Source organism: Eurosta solidaginis, chromosome 4 (assembly GCF_040869045.1).
Source record: "Eurosta solidaginis isolate ZX-2024a chromosome 4, ASM4086904v1, whole genome shotgun sequence".
In the NCBI taxonomy this organism is placed as follows: domain Eukaryota; kingdom Metazoa; phylum Arthropoda; class Insecta; order Diptera; family Tephritidae; genus Eurosta; species Eurosta solidaginis.
The window spans coordinates 118,030,736-118,045,862 of record NC_090322.1 but is presented as its reverse complement, the minus strand read 5'-3'; the positions used below and the strand labels follow the sequence as shown (position 1 = coordinate 118,045,862).

Sequence of the window (15,127 nt, the reverse complement as noted above, 5' to 3'; positions counted from 1 at the left end):
GATGTGCCAGTCTTTCGACATCCGACGCAAACTCCTGCAAAGTCTCATTCGCTTTTTGGTAGCGATTTTGCAACTCAATTTGATATATCTGTTTCCTATGCTCGCTTCCGTAACGTCTCTCGACAGAGGCCGTCAATGCTTCATAGTTGTTCCGCTCTCCTTCGGGAATTGTCTGTAGGATTTCGGCTGCTGGCCCCTTCAATGCTACGAATAGAGCTGCAACTTTATCTTCAGCATTCTTGTTGTTTACTGCTGCGGTCTTCTCAAACTGTGGCTTAAAGACCTGGAAAAGAACAGAACCGTCAAAGGATGGTGTGTTTACCTTTGGATTGCTTGCTGAAACAGCTGGGCGATTTAATTGCAACTCCTGTATACGACCTCTCAAAGCATCCACCTCGGCTTCGATTTTTTCCTCAAACTGCGTTATTTTCTCGTCCATACGCGCTTCGAGTTTTGATGATATACGCGCCTCTTGCGCTTCGAGTTGTACTGTTATGCGTGCCTCCTGCGATTCCAGTTGAGATTCCATATATGTTTTCTGTTCTTCCAGTTGAGATGACATTTGTCTTTCCTGGGCTTCAATCTTGGATGTTATACTTGTCTCCTGTGATTCCAGTTTAGATGCCATTGTCAATGTTTGAGCAGATATTGCAGCCAAAATCATCTTCAAGTCTGTGCTCGTTTGTATAACAATCAAACAATTTTTGTTTGGCAATAATACAGCTGATAAACAATCAAGTTTATCAAGAGTATTTCTAGGTGCATTCATATAACAGCGTGTGTAAATGGATATAATTTTACACCTTACAAGTTTATATGCTTTCATGAGTCCCCCTAATATAATGCTGCTGTGTTATTTGCATTGTATCTATTGTGAAAAAAATGTATGAAAAATAAAATTTTAAATGTAAACATGCCACAAATCACCTACCCAGAATGCGCATCCACGAGTTCAAAATTGCTTCGTTCTGCGCATCTACGTCATAGTTGACCCTTGAGAGAACAGCTGATATGCTGTTCTATAGTTGTTCATACAAAATATAAGAGCATGTTTTGTGTAAATGTCTTTCACAAATCACCTACGCAGATTGCGCATTCACGAGTTCAGATTGAAGAAGCGAAATGAGTGTAAAACCAGGAAAGTATTGGAATCCAGCTGTAGTCGTAAAGCTATCGAAGAGGCCGCAAAACGATTAATACCCCTATTATCGTTTACAACTCAACTCTGGTTGGGTTGAAATTTCGCAATTTGGTATTGCAGATTACAACTCAACCTGTCAAAAAAAAATTCGGTTGAGTTGTCTAGTGGCATTACCGTTTAAAAACTTGTGTTAGTGTAGTTGTCAAATACGTCAAAATCTTACAACTGATTACTAGCAGTTGTCTCATAAAATTTTACAGTTGTTTTGAAAAAAGGTAACGTTTTAGAAGAGGGTTCACCACCTAATTTTTAACAAACATTTTAAAAGTTGGTGTCAAAAGACACGTTTCGACCTCCGGTTTTAAAATCCGAAAAAAAAATTAAAAATTTAATTTCTGTCATATCACTTCGGTTCAAATTTTTATGTGGTTGTTGTATTTTGCCAGATTTTTTGTACACACTAATGCAGAAAGGCGTTGGACCTACCCAGAGGTATTTTTACAAATCGCGGCCGAAGGCCGCCAACGCAGAGAGATGTTCTGTGCAAAAAAACTATGGATCGGGTCTCATATTTCAAACCCTCTCGGGGCCATTTTGTGGGTTTTTGTAAATATTTTTTGACAGAATTAAATTTTTTATTTCCGCTTTCGAATCCTAAAAACGGAGATCGAAACACGTTTTTTGATACCACCTTTGATAAGAGTTAGATGGTGCACAAAAAATTTAAATCTGGTAGTTAAATCTTTTTTAAACAAACAATAATCAACAATTTTGTACAAATTTATATATCATCCCCCATTTTGACTTTTTGTCCCCTTGCTACGGAAGGTAGCGTAGGTCCCCCATTTTAGCCCGCAAACGTTCACTTCTTGCTTACGTTTGTATACTACGGGCGGATGTAAAAATCGAATTTAACGATGTGTTGTCATCACTAATAGAATGAACTGATATACAAAATGAATGTATGTACATTTTTTGTGGAATTGAAATAGGATTTTGATATGAAAATATTTTTGTGCCATATTAAGGGCTGAATATAAACATATGTGTTTTTATGTATAGAGTGTAACTTTGTTTGAGCTCATAGAATTTTATTTCTATATTGTTTTTGTTGTATGAGTGAATAAATCAATGATTTTTTTCAATATAATAAATTTTATTAGTCCCCCGAAATATACCCCTTTTTCTAGCTGTTGTACCCCCAAATCGTTATTATCTGTCCCCCTTTCGACATTTTCGGTCTGGGAACCCTAGTGTGTCGCATAATTTTAAAATAGGGGTAAAGCCTTCTCTCGAACGCGTTTGCGGAATGGTCCTTAATTGTGTTTAGTAGTGAGCAAAATGCTTTCTTTCAAATCTGCAAAATAACTTCATTTGAAGCTTATCATTTGTCACTTAAACATTTTCTTACTTGGTGCTTGGTAGTTCCAAGGGATTGGAATGATCACGCGAATGTTTTTCGTATTCGCGACATATCAATCGCCAACATTTTCGCCATTATAAAATAGATTTCATATAATATCCGTTTTGCCTTTAATAACAAAACACTTTTGCAAATGCTTAAATTTCCTCCACAAATTGATCAGCTGTTCATTTATCTGTCAAATAATCACTTTCTGAAGTTGGCAACATCAATTCAACTTTAACTAAAATAAGTTGTAATTCGTAATACCAAACAGGGGTTGAGTTGTCTTAAAGTTGAGTTGTTTTAATTACAACCCAACTAAGTTGAGTTGTAAATGGTAATAGGGGCATAAAGCTTGATCATGAAGATGGAGACAAAATTATGCCACAGTTGCACGTCCATTCACGTCGAAAGTATTTGGAGAAGCGCAATAATTATAAAGTTGCTGAATTAGAGGCAGACATTGTAGATGATGAATATTTGTTTTGATGATAAAATTTAAGTCTTAATAGAATTGTACATTTATTCAATCCATTTGCTATATCATGTTACAGAATATCTACACGAGAACGTGGGGAAAGGGAATACAAAAAAGTTGCCCTTTTCATCATACTACATATGTGTGCAACCATTCAGTGAAGCATTTAGGAGCTTAATACAGGATTATTATCTACTATTAGTCCTGTTACAATCAACTGAATGTTGAGATTTTAGGGGGATTCCGCTTATTTGAAACCTTCTGCTAACGTTCGAATCGCTAAACTGTTGAATAAATCACTCCAATATTTAGTATTGCAAACTGGTCTTTATTTAGATTACTTTGGGAGTACTTTACAACCAATAGAGTGTTTAAATCAAACTGATTACTTATTACTCAGCTTGCGCTGATTTTATACTCTCGGTTTCTTCGTTCACCCATTTATCCTAAGGTCTAGTAATTTCGCGAACTTCATGCTTTGTTACCAGCCATATACATGTATATTTGTAGTTTGTAGCCATATACGTGTGTATGTGTGAGTAACTACTTCGGCTGATGACTACATATGATTTGTATTACACATTATCCTAGTTCGTTGCCTCACACTTTGTTGTTTGGCCACCGGACTACTTTGAAGAATTTGGGCTTAACAGATTGGCTTCGCATAATCAGTAATCTTTCTGACGTTTCACAACAGTAGTGATTCCGCTTATTTGAAAGCTTCTACTAACGTTCGAATCGCCAAACTGTTGAATAAATCATTCCAATATTTAGTATTATAAACTGGTCTTTATTTAGATTACTTTGGGAGTACATCACAATTATACTTCACAGCCAATAGCGTGTTTAAAATTTTGGAGAACATGTAATATCAAATCGAAAACTGCTCAAATAATTTGGATAAGCAAAAAATATTATGTCTATTACCAAACACCATGACATCTAAGGAAATTAAAGACATTTTTGGGCATAATTTATCTTACGAATTGATAAAAATTAGCAAAGTTTTCGGACGTCAAACGCTCTAGCATGGACAGGCGTAGTTTACCTGAACAAACTAGTAAGTAAGCAAATATTCCGAAAGTCAGCAGTATGAGCTGCGCAAAGTTGTATATTAAATCTAAATAAATAAAAATAAAAAATTAACTTTATCAAGTGTATGTCTATTTATTGTGCGTGTCTGAAAACTTTGATAATACGATTCTTGTTCGAATCTATTAGAATACTTAGTCATAGTATCTGTATCTGTATAACTTCCAAAGTATAGCTAGGTACCATTTTTGTCACACAATAATAGCAAAATAAAAAAAAAAGTTAACAAGAGATGGTTTTACTTATAAATTTTTTTAAAAGAAAAAAAAAACACCATTCTAGTTTTTATATTAAATCGACCTTTCTAAAAAAAATTTTTTTAAATCGCTTGGTCTTTGAAGTGTTTGAAAAAAAAATGTAGAAAAAAATTTAAAAGAAATTTTTTTTCAGTGTAATATAGAATCTTTACAGTATATGTTTTCAAAGGTGATTTTAATACCTTTCTAACGGTATAAAAATTTTTGAAATCGGTTGATTAGTTTACGCGTGATATCAAAATATCAGAAAGTAACCAAGAGATGCATTTACTTAAATAAATTAAAAAAAAAGAAAAAAAAAACACCCTTCTAGTTTTCAGATATGTTATGTATATTAAATCTACCTTTCTAAAAAAAATTTTTTTTTTTAATCGTTTGGTCTTTGAAGTGTTTTCCCAGTTTGAAAAAAAAAATTAGAAAAAAATTAAAAATTTTTTTTTTCTTTCAGTGTAATATAGAATCTTTACAGTATATGTTTTCGAAGGTGATTTTAATACCTTTCTAACGGTATACAAATTTTTCAAATTGGTTGATTAATTTAGGCGTGATATCCAAATATGAGAAAGTAACCAAGAGATGCATTTACTTAAAAAAATTAAAAAAAAAACCCATTTTAGTTTTCAGATATGATATATATTTTAAATAGACCTTTCTAAAATAAAATTTTATTTTTCAAAATCGCTTGATCTTTGAAGTGTTTTTTCAGCTTATTTCAATACCTTTCTAATAGTATGAAGATCTTTGAAATCGGTAAAGCCATTCCGTAGTAATCACACTTTAAAAGTACCTATTATCGTCATTTTTCTAATATTTTCGGATATTTCGATACCCTGCCACGCCCACAATTTTTCGAAAATGCAATTTCTAAAAATGAGGTTGTGTTTGGGTGGGTAAGATGTAACCCCATGCAAAATTTCATCAAATTCTGAGGGGGTCGGGTTCAACGCATATTGGATTTGATATGAAATTCATCATATGTGTAGACGCAATTATTGTTTCGTTTATGTAGATACATAATGATTGAATTATTGATGTGAATTCACGTCACTGCTTAGCATCGGTTTAGAGATAGCAGCACCCCTTAGTTTTGCTAATATTCGTAACACTGCCCTCCACCTAAGTCTGATTGTCCTGATCAGACAAATTTCCCGATCTAAACGCCGCTAGCATCTCCAAATGTACCACTCTTCTACTCCGTGGTTTCCCAATGCTTTGTATGCGGTAGATGGTATCACTGATCTTCTTCACAACCTTGTACGGGCCTTCCCAACTGCACCGAAATTTGGCTGGAACACCTTTCCGCCGGTGAGGGTTGTTTAACAGTACCAAATCTCCCTCCAAGAATCCTTCCGAATTTTTGTTCTCATTGTAACTGCGTTTCATCTTACTACTCATTATTCTTGATCATTCCCTCGCACTCTGTTGTTTGGCCAATGAAATTCTTCGCAGAGCTTGCACTTGACGGATTGACTTTGCATCATCATTATCGTCTGGACGTTTCACAACAGTAGTGCGCGCTGGCTTGAAACCACCCTTGCATTCTTTCTGAAAAATTCTTTCAGTCGTTTTAGTGCGTCCATTAGGGTTTTTCAATACCAGTGTTTCTCTCGCAGGTACTTTTAATTTCGCTTTATTTGGCCCATTCGACCCATCAACCTTTTCTTTTGACTTTCGTGGCCTTTGTCGTGTCTTCTCCACCATTACTCGATTACTACTGAACCCTTTCTCCAACTTGAAGTTAAGTGGTATATCCTGGTTCTCATAACGCATCACCCTTCTCTGCATATCGATCTTGATGTCATGGTCAACCAAGAAGTCCACTCCCAATATGACTTCATCAACGATCTCCGCCACTACGAATTTGTGTAAAACCATGACCTTCCCAATTAAGACTTCCCAGATCACTTCTCCCCGGACTTGGTTATACTCGCCAGTGACCGTACGCAACCTCGCTCCAGGTAATGACTTTACTCTCCTGTAGACCAAATCAGATCGAATCAAGGAATGAGATGCGCCCGAATCTACAGTCAGTACATGTTCTTTACCATCCACATTCCCTCTGACGGTAAGACTGCTCGATTTTCTACAAATTTGCGACACAGATATCACAGGACATTCAATAGCTGGATCTAGCTCTCGATCTCAACCTCTTACTCGCTCTTGCTCATCTCCTCCACCTTTGCGTTTACGGCCACCCACATTGTTGGAACTATTAGGACCAAGATCGCAATGACGTGCAATGTGACCGGGCTTCCCGCATTTGAAACATTTGATAACTTTTTCAATCCGCTTTTGCGATCCTTTCAGCGCCTCCAATATTGCGTCTACCCACTCTGGCCTTTCTACTTCCACACGGCGTGCTTTGAAAACTGGCTTACACAGAAGCGACGCTGTTTCATGAGTCAGTGCATGGGATACCGTTTCTGCGAATATGGGTTTTGGGTTTGCATATGTCGCTCGTTTCTACGTCCCGTATGCCATTTATAAAACTCTGGATTTTTACCCTCTCGGTGTACTCCACGGGTGCGTCCGCATTTGCCAAATGTGCCAATCTTTCAACATCCGAGGCAAATCTCCTGCAAAGTCTCATTCGCTCTTTGGTGACGGTTTTGCAACTCAATTTGGAATATCTGTTTTCTAGGCTCGCTTCCATAACGTCTCTCGACAGCGGCCATCAATGCTTCATAGCTGTTCCATCCGTACTCTGGAATAGTCTGTAAGATTTCGGCAGCTGGCCCTTTCAATGCTACGAAGAGTGCAGCAACTTTATCTTCAGCATTCCAGTTGTTCACTGTTGCGGTCTTCTCAAATTGTAGCTTAAAGACCTGGAAAGGAACAGAACCGTTAAAGGATGGTGTTTTTACCTTTGGATTACTCGTTGAAACTGCTGGGCGATTTAGTTGCACCTGCTCGATACGTCCTCTCAAAGCATCCACCTCGGCCTCGATTTTGTCATCAAACTGTCAAATTTTTGTATCTTGCGCCTCCAACTTCGAGGAAATACGTCCCTCTTGCTCTTCCAGTTGATCAGAGATCTGCGATGATATCTGTGCTGAAATTTGCGCCGACATTTCGGATATTCGTGCCTCTTGTGCTTCAATCTTCGCTGTTATTTCAGATGACATTTCTGCAATACGTGTCTCCTGTGATTCCATCTTGGATGCCATATATGTCTTCTGTTCTTCCAGTTGAGTTTCCATCTTGGATGTAATCTGTGTCGACATTTCTGAAATACGCGTCTCTTGTGCTTCCATCTTGGATGTTACTGTCGATGTTTGAGCAGATATTGCAGCCAATATCATGTTCAAGTCTGTGCTCGTAACTGTCTGCGATGTTTCGTTTTTCTCTTCAATTTTTGTTGTCTCGTCGACATCAAGATGAAAGACATACTCTTCCACGTTAATTCCTTCTGCTTCCATTGCCTCTCGTAGTCGTGCCTGAAGTTCGAGTTTAATGCCGGTTGTATTCAATCCACGGCTCTCCAACTCCTTCTTCAGTTGCTGGATCTTCAATTCACTGAACTTTGCCATGTCCTTGTTGTCCTCTGAAATTTATTCAACAATTCCTCTTATTTGCCCTTCTGCTAAGTTCGAATCACTAAACTGTTGAATAAATAACTCCAATATTGAATAATGGAAAAATAGCCTTTATTAAAGTACTTCACAATAACACTTACACTTTGCAACTAGCTTGCTTAATAACCAAACTGATTGATAGCTCAAATGAAACTCTACTATTGCGTGCTTAACCAATAACTGCTTGTTATGGAAGCGCATTTACAAGGGAGCAGTAAGGAAGGCGGTCGGCATGATGTGTTGGTGCACAGTGGCTAGTCATTGTCGGCTGGGGCGGGTCCTTGCCAACCTTACTGTTCCTGCGCCATAAGCAGAAATAAGTCATATCATGCCTATCAAAGCGAGCAGCTGTCAAATTCAAAAAAAACCTAACAGAAGCGCAGAGACCGACTCAAAACGCTTATCAATACCAATTAAAACGACATCCGGCCGAACCGGATGCCACGGACAAACCGTTAAACATTCAAAAATTTAAATTCAAATTCAAATAACCGCAAAAAAAAATTTACCGAACCGGACATGGCCGGTTACCAACGCTGAAAATCGGAAATAAAAAAAAAAGCTGAAAATTAAAAATACAAATAAAAGGGCCGAATATACATAGGGGCGCCGCGGGTGTTGTTGCGACGCCCGGTGCTTGTCCCACCCTCAAATAACCATGGCCACCGACGCACCTAAATTTCGGTGGCCCCTTACCTGGTTCCCTAAGTGCCTTCTAAATAAATGGTGACGTCAGCATTCCCATTTTATTACAAAATTTATTCACACGTCATTACTAGGATATAGGAACAATAAAAATACAAAATATTGAAACATTTTCCATTTGTTTATAAGTTACCCTAACCGGTGATTTTACATTTTTGTCTACACGTTCCTATTAAACAATAAAAACCTCAAAATAAAACCTCAAAATAATTCAATAAAATTGACCTTTTTCCATCCAAATTGCTGGTAAGTATAAATATGCCAAAGGCTCAAAAGAAGTAAAAAGCCATATTTGATGTTCACGCTAACTAGCGAATGCAAAACTACTGATACCAGAAAAGAATTTAAATTTAAGTTCCTTTCTTCTCTTTCCCTAGTTTTGCTTATTAATTAAAAATTTCCTCCTTATTTCAATTCATTCTCCCCTTCTTTCGTTCTTATCCAGTTAAGTGAGGGTAGTTTTAATTAAAATTATCTCTACCCTTGGCTTTGTTTAACATAGTCAGACCTGCCTTATTTTAAACTATTTTAAACTTAAGTTTCTAGTTATTTTCCCTCCTTTCAGTTTAAATTTATTAACTTAAATAATTTTGCTTTTCTCATTTCCGACCTATCTGCAACTTTAGTTTTCTACTTCCTAATTTACGATTATCTAATTAGATTGTGTTCAATTAAGTTAAGTATACTTTTCTCATATCAGCAGGTTTCCAAGCTGATTAAAATTTTCATTTGCATGTGCTACAATAAACTGCATTCGAACATTTTCCAAAATGTGTTGAAATTCTTTTAAACATTTCTAAAATTAGTTGAAATTCTTTTAAACATTTCCAAAATTAGTTGAAATTCTTTCAAATCTTTCCGAAATGGGAATTCGGAACAAAATTCATATTTGAAAGCTTTAGAAATGTGAAAATGTACTAAGATTTAGCATATTTACTAACTTTTTTTCTTTTCGGCAAATTTAACAACAATATTTAGCAGTAAGAAAACGCAAAACAAATGTATGTAAATAAATAAATCAACTGGAACTGTGCTCTAGTAGAGTTAAGACTGTAGCATCCTAAATGCGTTAACGCGCGCCACAATGTGCAACAATTTTATATGTATGTACTACTTTTATATACACCTATATAAACCAATTCCTAATGTAGTGAAACTACAAGTTAATGTTACTGTGAGCGCGTGTTAAAAGTAAAAAAAAAACACCACTCCTTAAATACTAAAATTCATATTTAAATGTTTAGTTACAACTTATAAACACTCTAAGTATAAATGTATTACCGAAAAAAGTGTAATCATCTAAAAATTAATTTATTGTGCCTAAGAGCAAGCGTTTAGTTTGGTAATTAATATTACTTTCGTTTGGAACGAACTCACCCAAGTCAGGTTGCAGGCCCTTCGTATTGCTCTGCCGTTGTCGTGGTCGTTGCAGGTGGGTGTTGGCACTGTTGTTGGTGGTTGCGCTTTGGTCTGAGGTGATCAAGTGTACCTGGTGGCAATGAAACTTCGAAATGATTCGGCGCTAAATTCGGCTTCCGTTGTATTACGCTGCCGCGTACTGCTGGCCCTGGAGGCGGAGGTGTTGGTTTACGAGTCTTCTCGTAATTCGCTTGACCCTGTATTGTGATGGTCCGCAGGAAATTGCAAAAAAAAAATGGAAGATTCCAGACTGTTCAATACGGGAGTTTCGATAGTATGTGGGTCTCCGTTGAACGGCAAGCAGCGTGCAGTTAATAGGAGCACAGGAAGAAATCAGAAACTCAAGAATGACGTAAGAAAGTTTAAGTTATGCACAAACGTTGTGGGAGAAGTGGCAAAAGCGTGTTTAGCTTTGCAATCTGAGCATTTTGTGTGAATTTTTGTTCTGCGTTTATGCCTGCTACTGGGCTTTCGTCCTTGCAAACGGCTGCTTGTACAGATGTTCTTGTGCTTCCAATGTTCAATATTTCCTATTTGTTCAATTGTTGCGAATTCGAGTGCGAATATTCCTGGGTCGTTAAATTACGTAACTTCACGTTGCAGCTGCAATGCGTTTAAGCCTTTACGCAAAGGGGACCGCGGCCGTTGTTGTCCGTGTTTTTTGGGTATTTGTTTTATTTTGTCGCAAATTGAGAGCTGGATCACTTTTTCCACGGCCGGAACCTCATGCTAAAAGAAAAATTTTTTCTAGTGATGGCCGGTCTATCTTTTTCTCTTTTCGATATTTTTATTTATCGCAACCTTCGCCACACCGCTAGGCGTGTTCCCGTGAATTCGCTCCTAAGTGGATCGCAGCCATAGACCGTAGCAGCAGACCGTAACAAACCGGCTTCGCTTTGGAGACCTGACGATGAAGCGAACAGGAAACCGGGTCATCTGTGGGAAGCTACTGCCAGGGATCTTCGACGACAAGCAACGTGGGGCACGACTCACCCCTGAGATAAGAGTCTCAAAGTCCTACTACGAAGCTAGCCGGGCAACATAGGTCCATCAAAAAAGTTAAGTCAAATTTGGGAATTAATTCTGTTTCCTAGTTTAGAAGGGCTTTGCGGCAATTAGACATTTGTTATGGAGAACTCGTCAAAACTCCGAAAGGTTTTAGTGGTTATCGCCCCCACAAAGGCAAGACAAAAAAAAAGTATAGACATTTTGTTATGGAGAACTCGTCCAAACTCCGAAAGGTTTTAGTGGTTATCGCCCCCACAAAGGCAAGACAAAAAAAAAGTATAGACATTTTGTTATGGAGAACTCGTCCAAACTCCGAAAGGCTAGTCCGCCTTACGCGGGGACTGTTAGGGTGTTCACGGTCCTCGGTGAGTACGCGTGTGAACATCCTATGAGGTCAGTGCTCGGGGAGAATACTGGGCGAGATGTCCCCGACCGCCAAAACGCCCAGACAAAAAAAAGGTCCAATTGGTGGGTATATATAAAAAAAAATCAAATTGTAATTTAGCAAGGAGACGTTTGCTGGTTCATTGTGGACGAATGTCCGAAGCGTGAAAGCGACCTATCAATTTCCCGTTTAGGTCCTCGAGATCATACAATGCGTTGCCTATTTTTCGAAGCACGCGACACTTCAGGTATTTGGGTAGGAATTTGGCATTAATGCCCTGTTTAAAATTACTTAAGGCAAAGTATCTCCGAAAAACTTCCTGACCTTCCTTATAGTTGACGTGTCTAGAGCGCTTGTTATAGGTGGTTACTCCCCTATCTTTGGCCTGATCTAAATTTCTGCGGATCTGCTCACGAATATTAGTCAACTTGTCAGCTCGGCTTACTACCGTAACCTGGTCTTCTCGAAGGCTGCCGAGTTTCCCTAAAATGTTGTACGTTGAGGCATGCTGGACCATGTTTTGGCCATATAATGCAAAGTATGGAGAACACTGAATCGCCGTATGAAAATCACTTCTCAAAACTGATAAAATGTCGGGTATATGCTTATCCCAATTAGTGTGGTCAGGTTTATCCTTCAGGAAAATCCTAATCTTAGAAACAATTTCTCTATTGACGCGTTCGGATGCGTTCGCTTGGGGAGAATATAGCCCCGTCCTCACGTGCGTCACCCCGTAATTTACTAAAAATTGGTTAATTTCCTTCGAGACAAACTGTTTACCATTGTCACTGTGAATAAACTCAGGGACCCCTACAGCCGGAAAAATTTCTGACGCGAAGTAATTTATAACGTTAACAGTGGTAGCTCTCTGCATGGGCTTTAGCCAAACGTATTTTGAAAAATGGTCTAGTACTATGAAAAGAAATTGATTTCGCCGTTTAGATCTCGGATACGGCCCTAGAAAGTCGCAATACAACCGCTGAAATGGCCTTTCGGATTCAAAGGTACTCCCTATAGGTGGTCTCGACTGCTGATTGGTGGGTTTTACCGTTTTGCAGGTGTCACAAGGCTGGACGTAGTCCCTGACGTCCTTAGCCTGCTGCGGCCAGAAGTACTTCTGCTTAACACGTTCTAAGGTTTTCTGCCATCCGCCATGGTAACTTCGGTTAGCGTCATGTGCTAATCTCACTGCTTCCTCAGTCAGCCCTTTTGGCAACCATAAACGCCACAGCGAGTCTTCTTCCCCTTCCATCCCCTTACGAAACTTAACTCTTTTGAAAATTACACCGTCCACCACTCGTAAATCCGGAAGTGATTCCTCGAATTAAGTCTAAATACTCATTGCTGGTAAATTCGGGAGAGACTAAGTCTATTTCTCCGGGTGTGGTAGTGAAAGTTAACTCGTCAACGTCAAAACGCGACAGCGCGTCTGGTACTACATTCAGGGTGCCCTTACGATGTTCCATTTTAAAATCGTATCTTTGCAGTAAGAGTGACCATCTCGCCAACCTCCCGCTCAAGTCTTTTTGTGTCATCAACCACTTGAGACTGGAGTGGTCCGTAATAATCCGAAAAGGTAATCCTTCGACATATGGTCGGAAACGCTTCACGCTAATTATGGCTGCAAGACATTCCAGCTCGGTTACTGTATAATTGCGTTGAGCATTATTCAGCTTTTTCGATACGAACGCGATTGGATGCTCAGCGCCCTCATCATCGACCTGGAACAACACTCCGCCAACACCTATTTTGGAAGCGTCGCATTGTATTACAAACTCTTTGGAAAAGTCTGGTTGGGCCAAGACAGGCGCCGAACTCAAGGCTACTTTTAGTTTTTCGAATGCCTCTATAGCTTCAGGAGTAAGCTTGAACGGGCCTGCTGACTTGCGGAGACAGTCGGTCAAGGGACCTGCCAAGTCAGCAAAATTGGTAATAAACGCTCGGTACCAATTCGCCATGCCCACAAACCTACGCACTTGCCGAGGGGATTTAGGGATCGGGAAGTTTTGTATTGCTTCTACTTTTCCCGGATCCACTTTCAGACACCCGCCGCCTATCAGGTACCCTAAATAGCGTATTTCCTTCTGACAAAATTTACTTTTTTCCACGTTTATTGTCAGACCTGCGTCTCTCAAACATTTGGCCACTTCCGCTAGCAATTCCAGGTGGTCTTCAAAGTTAGTACTACACACCATCAGATCGTCCAGGTAGACAAAGACGTTCTCTCGCAGCCGCGAAGGGATTGCCTTGTCCATCAGCCTACTCATGGTCTGCGGTCCATTGCACAGACCAAATGGCATCACCCTGAAGTGGTACAGAGGCCTCCCCGGAACTGCAAATGCTGTTTTTTCCTTAGAGGACTCTGTCAATTTGATCTGGAAGAACGCGTCTTTCAGATCAATGCCACTAATAAAATGCGTGTCCTTGAGTCTGCTCAATAAGCCGTTGATATGAGGTAGGGGGTACGAATCCTTCTTAGTCACCGTGTTGACCTTTCTCGAATCTATGCACAGCCTGACTTTGCCTGGTTTCCGGACCAGTACTACAGGACTACACCACGGGGAGTTGGATTCTTCTATAACTCCTAATTCGAGTAACCTGTCTAGTTCTCTAAAAGCTTCGGCTTGCCTCGGTGGCGAAAGAGGGAAGTGTTTGCTTTTTATAGGTACAGCATCACCGGTGTCGATGTGATGCTCCACTAATTTCGTTTTCCCTAGGCCTAATTTTTCGTACGAAGGAAACGTCTCGATGACCTTTTGCAATTCTAATTTTTGCGTTGGCGACAATTCGTGCAGGTTAAGTTCTTCTTCCTTCTCAAGTCTAACCTCTAAACACTCTACGCTTGGGAATATTTCGGGAGCTAACGCAAATGCTCTCCAAAAATCTACCCCGAAGTATGCTTCTTGGAGCAATGAGGGAACAAGGTAAAAACGGATAATCTTTGTGGTATTTTTAAAAGTGACCGGCAGAGATACTGAGCCTAAAATTTTTTGCTTGTTGCCGCCCGCGGTATATACGAACGCATGTAAGGGCTGATATTCGAAGCCATTATCCTTTAGGAATTCTAATCCATTTTTCCCTAAGATGGAGACGTTGGCTCCCGAGTCCAACAACCCTACAAGAAAACTATTTTTAACTCTAGCCTTTACTAAAGGTCTTTCGTCCTCTGTAAGCGTTAACGTGGTGGCTTGCAGCAGTCTACGCTCCTGTACTCTCTTGTGGTATCTCTTCCTACACTTCAAAATATTTTCCGATACCGGGTAGTGTTCAAAAATGGTATGTCTTATGTGTTCGTACCTAAGTTCCCTTTCTTCTAGGTCTGGTGAAAGTTGCGTTTGGCAAGCGACATCCCTATGCTGGCGTCGCAGAATTCTAATCGGCTCGCTCTTCACGGATGAAGACGTTTGACTCTCGGCTTCAGAACTGTCTGTACTGTCAGGGTAAGTTATTATTACTTTTGCGGGCTCTTCTGCCAGGGTACTACTGCACCTCGGAAGCTCACCACCTCCATGCAGAGATTTGCCCTCTGATTCAGCGCACGGGACGACGCCTCGAGCACTGGCTGATGTGGGAGCTATGAAGCCGAACGAGGTTCCCCCGCCTTCTCGCCCGGGTACTGGTTTCCCTGCCTGCGATGGTCCCTAGGGCATTTGGGAGTAAAT

General features: G+C 39.6%; 1 protein-coding gene across 1 annotated transcript; it reads right to left on the bottom strand.

Annotated features, from left to right (window-relative positions):
• Nucleotides 1-4,910: 4,910 nt before the first annotated feature.
• Nucleotides 4,911-14,849, bottom strand: LOC137250203 (pharyngeal muscle protein 2-like). Its single transcript, XM_067782618.1, has 2 exons — nucleotides 8,050-14,849; nucleotides 4,911-7,975 (listed from the first exon to the last, which is right to left on the bottom strand). The coding sequence occupies exon 2, from the start codon at nucleotides 7,901-7,903 to the stop codon at nucleotides 7,337-7,339; it is 567 nt and encodes a 188-aa protein (XP_067638719.1). The 5' UTR covers nucleotides 7,904-7,975; nucleotides 8,050-14,849; the 3' UTR covers nucleotides 4,911-7,336.
• Between the last annotated feature and the right edge of the window lie 278 nt (nucleotides 14,850-15,127).

Coding starts and splice junctions, on each gene's coding strand:
- LOC137250203 (XM_067782618.1), bottom strand. CDS start 7,903: ATGGCAAAGTTCAGTGAATTGAAGATCCAGCAACTGAAGAAGGAGTTG.